Source organism: Nematolebias whitei, chromosome 20 (assembly GCF_014905685.2).
Source record: "Nematolebias whitei isolate Nwh7 chromosome 20, NemWhi1, whole genome shotgun sequence".
Lineage (NCBI taxonomy): Eukaryota > Metazoa > Chordata > Actinopteri > Cyprinodontiformes > Rivulidae > Nematolebias > Nematolebias whitei.
In genome coordinates, this window is record NC_056517.1 from 7007328 (window position 1) to 7019533 (window position 12206).

Below are 12206 nucleotides of genomic sequence, written 5' to 3' on the forward strand. Positions count from 1 at the left end.
ACAGATTTCTGTGCAGCCTTCACCACTCTCTGCAAAGCTTTTCTTTCTGCAGCTGTGCAGCCTCCATGCCACACATTGATGCTGGAGCACAGGATGCTCTCCACTGCACACCTGTAGAAGGAGGTGAGGACTGAGCTTCCCAGACCAGCTCGTCTCAGCCGTCTGAGGAAGTAGAGTCTCTGATGAGCTTTCTTGATCAGGCTGGTGGTGTTGTTGCTCCAGCTGAGGTTGTCATTCATGTGTACACCCAAGTACTTGTAGCTGGAGACCACTTCCACCGCAGATCCTCTTATGTTCAGGGGGTGTAGATGTTTTTGTTCCTTCTGAAGTCCACAATCATCTCCTTTGTCTTCTTCACATTGATGTGAAGGTTATTCTCTCTGCACCAGCTCTCCAGGTGTTCCACCTCTTGCCTGTAGCTGGACTCATCATTGTTTGTGATGCATCCCACCACCGCTGTATCATCTGCAAACTTTACAATGTGACAGCCTGGATGGGTAGCTGCACAATCATATGTGAGCAGAGTAAACAGGAGGGGGCTCAACACACATCCCTGAGGGGAGCCAGTGCTGAGGGTTATGGTGGAGGAGGAGAGGTTGTGGATCCTCACTAACTGTGGTCTGTTTGTTAAAAAGTCTAGTACCCAGTTGCAGTACCCAGTTTTTATGATTTTTCAGCTGAGTTAACTTTAATTAACAGATTATTTAATAAAGTTAAAGTGAAAACAGGATTTCATGATAAAGCCGGCACAGTTTATTCATTTTTATTCTTTACTGATTAAAAAAACATTATTTTTTTTTATACATAAAATGTTTTTTAAAACAACATTTCCACCCTCCATCCTGGTCTTCCCGTCTTCCAGGGCTCAGAATCCGATCTTTGTGAGCACGTGAGACTCGGGGTCCGGTCATGATGTCGTCGGTCACCAAACACAAAAAACGCCTGGACTTCAGCATTAAACACGTTGTTGTCATTATTGTTTGTAAAATCTTAAAAATAAATTCAGCTGCTGCTTCGAGTAATTGCAAATGGAGGATCGATGAAAAGTTTCTGAGATCCAGTGACTCCTCCCCCTGACCAATCAGTGACCGACAGTGTTCTGACGTCACGTTTAGGTACCGGCTCAGCTCCAACGGTCCCACCAGAGAAGCAGGGACAACAAAAGGGGCCGAATCAGCTAAAAAGTACTGGTGGAATAACGCTCCAACCATAGTGAGCTGAGCAGAGATGGGGCTGAGTAGGAGTGGTGGAAAAGGGACATGATGTGCTTCAAGGACAGAGGCATGTGCTGCTAATAATAATAATAATAATAATGTCATCACAATGTCAGCACTGTACGTTTCCATACAATGGCGAAATTAGTCTCTGCATTTAACCCATCCACCACCAGGTGGTGCAGTGGGCAGCTATTGAAAGCGCCCGGGGGGCATTTTGGGGATGAGGTGTGCTGCCCAGAGACGCCACGTGATGTGCAGTGACTGGGGATCGAGCCTGGGACTTTCGGGTCCCAAGCCGGCTGCCCTGCCTCTACACCATCTCGGCCCCTAATCCTGCTAGACGAGGACTTTGAGCAACATCGTTTTTACCGGACCAAAGGATTGATGTGGATGTGGGGGGGGGACACGTATTTTATTAGTAAAACTTAGCCCATCTGTGGTTTCCACTCAATAATCCTTTCAACATAAACTATATTGATAAAATAGACATTGGGATGCTCAGTTGTGGTGATCTTTTTAGTATATTGTCTATATTTGAAGAAACAATTCCAATAAATTAAGAGTATTTGAGCTTGAGTTGCATGTAAGCTAACCAGAATTGAATTTATTCTGATTGTCAGTGAGATTAAAACTTTTCTTTCCTCCTACCTACTCAGACCTACATTGTGCCTAAAGCAGCCATCTTTGAGGCAGAGCGAAAGGAGGATGAAGTTGATGCCTTGCTGAACAACATGCGTGTCTATGGCACGTGCTGCCTGGTACTCATGGCAATAGTTGTATTCGTCGGAGTCAAGTATGTCAACAAACTAGCGCTCGTCTTCCTGGCGTGTGTCATTCTCTCCATTCTTGCCATCTACGCTGGAGTCGTCAAGACCATCTTTGAGCCACCAGATTTTCCGTGAGTAGTTTTGTTTGGCACTTTTTGTGCTGCAGTATTTTTGAACTCTTTAAAATATTTGCCATTTAAACATATTTCTTTGTGACCCCAGTGTTTGCATGTTGGGGAATCGCACTCTGCAGAACCACAATTTTGACCAGTGTCTAAAGACTGAGGTTGTAGATAACCAGACAGTAACCACCAAGGTGTGGAAGCTATTCTGCGATGGGCCGGAGCTTAATGCCACCTGCGACGAGTACTTCGCCAACAATAATGTAACGTTGATGCAAGGCATCCCCGGACTGATTAGTGGAGTCATTTCAGGTGAGAGCAGCAAATTTCCTCTTTGGACCATTTTAAAAATTGTAATTATTTGTATCAATTTGTAGTTTTCAGCCAAGAAAGTGAAATTTGAATCAATAAGCACTTTTTAATGCTTTTGTCTTATAGCTGGAAGTGTTAATAAGTTTAAGTCAGAAACTGGTGGTGCTGCTGTTGAACACTGATCAGGTCTTTGAGTACAGATGTTGTTTCAGTTCCCTGAAAAAGACGTTCACAATTACTGATTGTTTTGATCAAATATAAAGTTAAACTGTTTAAATAGGCTACTTTTTAAAACATCTGGTTGATCATGATTTTGATTTCTCAGATGTCTTAATTTTTTTTCCCACTACAGTGGCGCTTGAACGTTTGTGAACTCTTTATAATTTTCTATATTTCTGCATAAACATGACCTAAAACATCATCAGATTTTCACACAAGTCCTAAAAGTAGATAAAGAGAACCCAGGTAAACAAAAAAATATTTAACTTATTTATTTATTGAGGAAGATGATGATTCCCCCCCCCCCGGTGCAGCAATAACTGCACTAAGCATTTCCAGTAACTGTTGATCAGTCCTGTTCACCGACTTGGAGGAACTTTAGTCCATTCCTTCGTACTGAACAGCTTCAACTCTGGATGTTGGTGGTTTCCTCACATTAACAGCTGCTTCAGGTCCTTCCACAACATCTGGATTGGATTAAGGTCAGGACTTTGACTTGGTCATTCCAAAACATGAACTTTATTCTTCTTGAACAATTCTTTGGTAGAACATCTTGTGTGCTGAGGGTCATCGATTCACTGCATGACCCAGCTTCTCTTGAGATTCACTTCATGGACAGATGTTCTGACATTTTCCTTTAGACTATTAATAGTCCTTTTGTATTGAATGCTTTTTGAAAATTTCCTTTAGAGTTCTCTGATATAATTCAGAATTCATTGTTCCATCAATGATGACAAGCTGTCCTGGCCCAGATGCAGCAAAACCGACCCAAACCATGATACTACCACTACCATGTTTCACAGATGGGATCAGGTTCTTATGCAGGAATGCAGAGTTGCCCTTTCTCCAAACACAACACTTTTCATTTAAACTAAAAAGTTAAATTTTGGTCTCATCTGTCCACTAAACATTCTTCCAACAGTCTTCTGGTTTGTCCACGTGATCTTTATCAAACTGCGGACGAGCATCAATGTTCTTTGTGGAGAGCAGTGTCTTCCTCCTTCAACCCTGCCGTGAACCATTGTTGTTCAGTGTTCTCTTGATGGTGGACTCATGAACATCAACATTAGTCAATGTGAGAGAGACCTTAAGATGTTAGAAGTTACTCTGTGGACCTTTGTGACCTCGCCGACTATTCCACGCCTTGCTCTTGGAGTGATCAATGTTGGTCCATCACTCCTGGGGAGGGTAACAATGATCTTTTATCCATTTGTTCACAATCTGTCTGACTGTGGATTGATGGAGTCCAAACTCTTTACAGATGTTTTATAATCTTCTCCAGCCTGATGAGCATCAACAACTCTTTCTGAGCTCCTCAGAAATCTCCTTTTTTCCTGACACGATCCACAAACATGTTGTGAAGATCAGACTTTGATAGATCCTTGTTCTTTAAATCAAACAGGGTGTCCATTCACACCTGATCATCATCCATTGATTGAAAACACCTGACTCTAATTTCACCTTCAGATTAACTGATAATCCTAGATGCTGTGGCTGAGTGATTAGAGTCGTCGTCTTCCAATGGGAGAGTTGGTGGTTTGATTCCACCAGCAGGCACATGTTGAAGTGTCCCTGGGCAAGACCCTGAACCTCTCATTGTTTCTGATGAGTGTCCCATTGATGTGTGAATGTGATCTAAAACACTGATTAGTTTCGACAGATTCAGATTTGTGTCTGTAGTACTTGTACTTCAGAGACTTTGATGTGTGTTGAGGCATATAGTAGGCAGAAGCAGCTACTTGTGATCTGAGGAAACCTTTGTGTGGATATGATGTGTCTCTAAATGGTAAATGGACTATACTTATAGAGCACTTTTCTATCTAATTAAGATACTCAAAGTGCTTTCCAACACAATCTGTGCCTCATTTACCTCCACACAGTCACACTCTTACAGACTCTGCTGCATCTCTACAAATCTAATTTGAACAAATCATTCTATAGAGACGAATCAGTGCTTTTTATGGTCACTTGCCTACATGGATGGGACACGCATCAGAGGCAATGAGGGGTTCAGTGTCTTGCCCAAAGACACTTCAGCATGTGACTGCTGGTGGAATTGAACTCTCGTCTCTCCCACTGGAGGATGACTGCTGTAACCACTCAGCCACAGCCGCCCCTCACCCTCTACTGTTAATGTTACTTGGCTGTGCATCCTGAGGAGGAAGCATAAAAACTTCAGCATTGTTTGGTACATGCACTGGATTACTCCTCCACATGGGCAGCAGTGTTTGTCAAGCTGTCTGAGACATTAGGCTGGGAGCTCTATCCAACTCTCAGTTGTCAGCTAATCAGCCTGTTAGGCTTTTACTTGAGCGATAGCTGCGTCTCTCTCTTTTTCCTCTTTTAATGCATCTACAGTAGCTCGGATGTCTGCTTGCTCTACCTGAAGCTGTATTTCCTGCTTTGAAGAAGCTGCACTGCGCTGCTTCAGGTCTTGCTCTTGCTGTGGTCACAGCCACATTAACAAGAGGCAGATGACTGAGATGACAATGAGCTCACGGAGCGAGCATCATCAGTGACTTTGCTGGAGTTGTTAGCTCTCTGTTAGGCCTTCTTTTCAATTCAGTTACTTATAAAGCACCAAGTCACAACAGAAGTCGTCTCAGGGCACTGAACAGAAACATTCATACATAAAAATAATAATTTAACAATAATAAGTTTTCATTGTGAAGTCTTCGTTAGCCAACCAGGCTAGCCATACAACCAGCTGGACACAGGCGTGGGTGCATGAAGAAACTTCACGGGGGGGTAAAACAAACATAGTAGCGCTACAACTCTGAAAGACAGCAACATCCAAGCAGCTGCCTTTAGCTGCGTTAGCAAACAACCAGAGGTGGAAAGAGTACTGAAAATTTGTACTCAAGTACAAGTACTGTTACACTGCTTAAATTGTACTCAATTACAAGTGAACGTACTGGTGTTATAAAAATATTTAAGTAAAAGTACAAAGTAATCTTCTCAAAAACTACTTAGAGTATCAGTTACCGGTACTTTTTAACCAATTGATGTTTTATTGTGTTGTCAATGGAAGTCATTCAGTTTGATTTACTGTATATAATAAATATAAATACAACGGCTACATTTAAAGCTCATTTCTCAGACGCGCAGAAGCTCCGTCTTATTTTAGTACCATGCAAACCGATGGCAGCGACAGAAGATCTTTGCATATTTAGCCAAACTAATAACCCAAACATACAAACAATAAAACATCAATATTATACAGGTAGCTGTAAAACCTTGTATTCTGCAATATGTTTTTTGAGATTAGATGCTGAAGTCTTGTATATCACAAAGTTTACATCTGGACCATGTCTCCTTTTCACCCTCTGTACATGAACCATTCCTCCGGTACGACCACGTGCACTCGTCCTCAGCCTTTACCTCATAATTTTTTCTGTGGACAGTGTCCTCTGTCTCCATTTTGGGTTTTTCTCCAAATCTTCGGTCCATAAATGGCTCTCTACTCTACGGAGTTGTCCTTTGCTTACGTCATAGGTAAATGAAGCATTCGTGAACCGAGAGCTTTATTGGCTACAAAGATGAACGGTTTGAGTATTAATTCACATTACAGCCGTACTCAGTAGCTCCTTCTGATTTTGAAAGTAGCAAAGTAGATTGCATGGTCTAAACTGTACTTAAGTAAGAGAAAAATTACACTCTTGAAAGAAATACTCATAATAAAAGTACAAGTACCTAAAATATCTACTTAATTACAGTAATGTGAGTATTTGTAATTCATTACTTCCACCCGTGCAAACAACTTATGCACTGGTAACCAGTATTGGTGGATGGATTGAGATAATATAATCAATGCTGCCTTAAGGGTTGATATTGAATTATATTTGTACAATAGTATCAGTACTGTAGTTTCAGGTTTTCAGTATGCGCTGCTGTGATTTTGTGGCTTTCCATGGCTGTGTGTATACTTCCAGCTGCTTCCAAATGCATGCAGCGGAGCCGCCACAGTCCGCTCCTCCTCCCAGTCTGTGCCTTGATGCTGTACCATCATGTTACTCAAGGTCTGGTTTATTCAGACCTGGCTGCAGCAAAAAATGGCAGACAGGCAGAAGAGTGCCTTGTTGTTGTAAACCGATACAAGTATTAATGTAATGTCTATTTACTCATTAACTTTGTTCAGACTCTCTGTTTGATTTTATTTAAATAATAATCTAATAGAAACAAACATAAAAGTTGTAAAACTTCATTCAGATTTAGCAATATGGTGCATCCACTTTAATTTTTACAAAGTTTTTTATCTGTATAGTAATATTGATACAGATCCTTATTTATCGGGTATCGGATCGATACCAAATATTTCAGTATCGCTTACCACTAATAACTGGAAACAAATGACTTCGTACATGCAAACATCCACAAAATGATGCTATAACAACCTATAGACTATGATTGACAGCATTTAGGAACAGAACAACAATCCTTTGTAGCTGTATATTAAATAGGACGTGTTTCCCCTGAGTCATTACTTGTGTGCAACTGTTGGCTTGTAGCTCTGAGCCTACATTTATTTATAATTATTTTAGACTACACTTTTTAACATTCTATTACACACGTAGGACTTTTATTAAGTATTTAAAAGTCCAAATGTTTTTCTTTCAGCTGCTTCACCCAGCACTGACCACTGAGCTACTGCAGCCCCATTTAAAAGCACTAATGGAAAACAAATAAATGCATGCTGCGAGTTTATTAGTTATTTTATGAGGCTCCTAGTTTTGAATGTCAAAGTTTTGCCTAATAAGTTTGCCTCTAACTTTGTGTACCCTATTGTTAAATGAACTTATTGATGTCTTTTCTTTTTTTTTTTTTTTGTAGAAAACATGTGGTCAGAGTACGGCCCTCTTGATATGTTGGTAGAAAACAAGAAGCTGCCTTCGTCTGGGGAAAGTGTCTCTGCCCAGGATATGTACCGACCCTATGTAGTCAATGATATTGCCACATTCTTCACGCTGCTGGTTGGCATCTACTTTCCCTCTGTCACTGGTGGGATACACAATGAAACACAAACTATTTGAGTTTACATGGAGTTTGGTTTTATTTAAGTGCCTTTTTCTTTTTTTTTACTTTTAGGAATTATGGCTGGTTCAAACAGGTCCGGTGACTTGAGAGATGCACAGAAGTCCATCCCTATTGGGACCATTCTGGCTATCGCTACTACCTCCTTCATCTGTATCCTTACCTCATGCACTGTACCACAGAAATAAAGATAAGGCCTAACTCAGGTGTAAACAGTGGTGTAACATGTTGAAGAGTCTTCAGATTGATTGACGCTTAATGTTCCCCAACTACTGCAAGCGCTCCAGTTTATGCATAATTACCAGGAAGGCTGTTTGAGAGTACGTTAAACTAAAATTAATTTGTGTAAGCCAAAAATAGACAGCCTGTTTTCACATGTGAGACTGATTCATTGATTGATTCGATTGTATTTCTTTTCCTGAGCAGCACGTTCCAGACATCTCCAGTGTGGTTTTGTTTGGCGCTTGCATCGAGAGAGTTCTCCTTCGAGACAAGTGAGGTTTTTACATAGAAAGGTTGTTTTTCTTTCGACTGCTCCCTTATGCAGGTGTTGCCACAGTGGAAACAGACTTATATGAAACATTTGGCAATTATTTTATTCTGAATACTCTTTCCTGATGAAACCTGGGCTGCAGCCGGAGAATGAAAAGACTGCTGCACTGACCCCAGAGCTCCTGCAGCCCCAGACTTTAACGTATAAACATACTGTGCATATTTAAAAAATTATAACACTGATAGTCTTGAAATCTGTTTAAAAAAAAAATTAATTTGATTAAAGTATTTTCCAGATGTGGAAATGTATGGAACAAAGAAACAGAGTTCGAAAACCTGTGTTTTCATGATGGATTACTCTTAAATACATAAAAAAATAAAGTACTAAGTTTATTCCAGTGGCTCTATTCAGGGGTCAGCACAGTGAGCAAAGCTGAATGAAAGATTTGTCAATTTGTTTTATGTGGGATGACCTTCCTAATGACACTTGGGTTTACGTTCGTGCTCCAAGTGTCTGGTAAAGCCAAATAAAACAACTGTAACTGAGGCATGGTTGGGGAAACTTGGTGAACTTTGAGGTGTCCCTGTTGAGGCATAACTGGCCAGAGATGACATATACATTGTTCCAGCTGGCTTTAACTTGCACAATACTCTTCCTGACTTTAACACTAGGATGTAGCTGTACCATGGTTATGTAGCACCTCCTAGTGTTGAAAAATAGTACAGCCTTAGAAAAAAGGTGTATCATTCATATAGGATTATTTTTCTTCTGAGTCGGCCTGTATGGCCAGAACTCCTTGTTGAAGGTGCAGCATTAGTATTACAAAGTTTGTCTGTTGCCGTGGTGACCCAATAGTTTGTTCTAAAACAATCTTGCTCCAAAGCCAGGGATATTCAAATGCGTGCACCAATCAAAGCCGGTATGACAAATTTCATCCCTGGGGAAAATAAAATACTGTCTCCTTAGTGCCCCCTGTATTTTAGAATGTAGCCCTCAAGGTTTTTTGGATGCACGTAGATACATTTAGGTACAAATGTTGCTGAACTGTAGACACACAAAACACTCTCTTGAAGCTAAAGGCTTGGGAAATTGGTCATTTTTTTATCAAATCTGACATGCGCCAGATTTGACTTTAGTCTGCCATTGTTTCACTCTGCATGGATGCATAGATGGAAATTCACCAAAATTCACACAATGCAAATTTATCTAATCTTAAATAAAACCTGTGAGAGGCAAGTGTGGCACCGTGGCTTCATAGCACACCCTGACACACGAAGGCCTCTACAACAAAAAATATTTTTATTGTAACTATCAAAAGTCCAGGTCCCAGAGACCTAGTTATTGTTTGTACTGAGAGAATACTAGAAACATCTGTAGTGCTCTTTTTGTTCAGTAAGAAAACTTTTACTTATATTGCAAGTGTCACTGCACTTGTTGCATTCCTTTAAAAACAGACTTTCTAAAACTATTTATTGACAGACATTTCAGATCTAACTAAAATGGTGTCTAATCTTCAGGCTATGTCCAGAAATGACATAAGGAATTTTCATTCCAATTTCCCTAAGGGTGAATGATAAATGGACTGTACTTATATGGCTCCTAGATACTCAAAGCTCTTTACAACAACAATCTGTGCCTCATTTACTCATTCATGCATCTCTACAAAGATTAATCAGAGCTTTATCACATTCATACACCGACGGGACACACATCGGAGGCAATGAGGGGTTCAGTGTCTTGTTCAGGGACACTTCAACTTGTGACTGCTGTTGGAATCAAACCCCCAACTCTTCCATTGGAGGACGACTGTTCTAACCACTTATCCACAGCTGCGCAGTGTGCGCTAGCTGTGTGAAATAAATACTCCAGTTGTTTTTCTGCCGGCTGAAAACCATTGCAGCATGTTCTGGTGGGCTGAGCATCATAAAACTTGGCAGTAGTGTAAAAATGGTGAGGTGCAAAAATCCAGATCTGGGCAAAGCAATGTGGCTTGCTTTGCTTCTGATATTGTCAGAGGCAAAGTGGCCTTCAGGGTGAAGGTCCAGGTGCTCTAGTGCCTGAAAGAGGATGAGAATTTCCCCCACAGTGGATAAGATATGGAGAGACGGTGGTCTGGATTGCACCGGTGGGCGAGGGCCCTTCGTCGCTGCTTGAAGTTCTGTTTTGAATTGAAGTTGTTTAATACTTGCTTTTGTGCTGCAGGTTTGGTGACTCTGTGAAAGGGAACCTTGTTATAGGCACTCTGTCCTGGCCCTCACCCTGGGTCATTGTAATCGGCTCATTCTTCTCATGTTGCGGGGCAGGCCTCCAGAGTTTGACAGGTGCCCCTCGCCTGCTACAGGCTATTGCACGGGATGGCATTGTTCCTTTCTTACAGGTTAGACATAAATACAAATCTTTTTAAAACATTTATTCTAACATGCTTCACTGTTGACGCTTGACTGTACCTGTTTGAAGGTGTTTGGTCACGGGAAGGCTAATGGAGAACCTACATGGGCTTTGTTGCTGACTGCTGGGATCTGTGAAATTGGCATCATCATCGCCTCCTTGGACGCCGTAGCGCCAATTCTTTCCATGTCAGTAATTGATTTTGTAGAAGTACTCTTTGTATTTCAACAGCTCATCAGGCATCAACTGTGCCCTCTTAAGTATTCCACTTCTTATAGCCATTTAAAAAGTAATAAAGTGAAGCTGTTTGTGTGAGTTGACCTCTCCTCCCCACAGGTTTTTCCTCATGTGCTACCTGTTTGTCAACTTGGCCTGTGCTGTTCAGACCCTGCTGAGAACACCCAACTGGAGACCACGCTTTAAATACTACCACTGGTAGGCAGTCAAGTGTTTACCATCGCAGGTGTACTATTATTCATTGTGGATTTAATGATTGTAGGGTCTAATACATCTCCACCTCTGGGTCTAAACCGTTTTTATTTCATTGAGATTTTCTTGAATGTAGAGGAAAAATGATTGTATGAATTCATTGACATAGTAAGACTGAATGTGGACTTTTAAGTTGCTATGTAAATGTTTTTCTCTTCTATAGGGTCCTGTCCTTCCTGGGAATGAGCTTGTGTCTTGCCATTATGTTCATTTCTTCCTGGTATTATGCTATTGTTGCCATGGTCATTGCAGGCTGCATTTACAAATATATCGAGTACAGAGGGTAGGTCTGGTGCTGCTTTCAAAATTTTTGTGGTAGGATATTGAGCATAGAAAGTCATTAAATTTATATGTAGAAAACTGACGAACTTTGTTGGCACTGGCAGAATTGTTTATTTAAGCCCATAAAAATTGTACTTTATTAAAGAAAATGTTTAAACCATCAAAAAGTAGAAATTGTCTGTCATTGTATTATTTACTTTTGTTTTTTACTAAAACCTCTTTTGAAAACTTCAATAGGGCTGAGAAAGAATGGGGTGATGGCATCCGTGGTCTCTCTCTTAATGCAGCCCGCTATGCTCTCATCCGCCTGGAGGAGGCGCCGCCACATACGAAGAACTGGAGGTACAATATTCCATCTGAGTCTGTGGATTTATGTTTGTGAACGTTTTTAATTAGGATAGAGATTCTTGTATCACATTCACAGCCAATTTTAGATCTTGTACTTAGTATTTAATTGTAGCACCTTTAGTGGCAATTCCAGCCAAATTTTACAAATGCATATAAGATTCAGAAATGCAGAGTTTTTCAAATGTACACATTTCAAATTGCACAAGTAGGAATGTGCTGTGCAAATAAATTGTCAAATACATTTGCACAAATCACCTGACGGATGAATCAGCTTGCCTGTGATCTTATTTTGGAGACTTTACCGCTTCAGATTCACAAAAGTAATGCTGCGTTCAAGGCTGGTGAAAAGCTGGGGTATCTGAAACTTAGCATATATTTGTACAGTAGTCCCTCATTTATCACTGGGGATGCGTACCCTGAAGCTCCATGATAAATGGAAAACCGTGAAGTAGGAATAGTAGTGCAAGTAGTAAAGTAATAATTTCTCCAACTTTGAATACAGCATTACTTTTGTGAATCTGAAGCGGTAAAGTCTCCA

At 40.7% G+C, this 12206-nt stretch overlaps 1 protein-coding gene across 1 annotated transcript in view; it reads left to right on the forward strand.

The window, feature by feature from the left end:
- Window positions 1-12206, forward strand: part of slc12a7b (solute carrier family 12 member 7b) — a 101979-nt gene that overhangs the window by 62464 nt on the left and 27309 nt on the right. Inside the window, exons 7-16 of the mRNA XM_037694400.1 lie at window positions 1874-2115; window positions 2207-2418; window positions 7468-7635; window positions 7723-7821; window positions 8105-8162; window positions 10364-10538; window positions 10619-10737; window positions 10886-10984; window positions 11202-11321; window positions 11558-11662. Of these exons, the coding sequence (XP_037550328.1) occupies window positions 1874-2115; window positions 2207-2418; window positions 7468-7635; window positions 7723-7821; window positions 8105-8162; window positions 10364-10538; window positions 10619-10737; window positions 10886-10984; window positions 11202-11321; window positions 11558-11662 (1397 nt within the window). The remainder of the gene's footprint in view (window positions 1-1873; window positions 2116-2206; window positions 2419-7467; window positions 7636-7722; window positions 7822-8104; window positions 8163-10363; window positions 10539-10618; window positions 10738-10885; window positions 10985-11201; window positions 11322-11557; window positions 11663-12206) is intronic.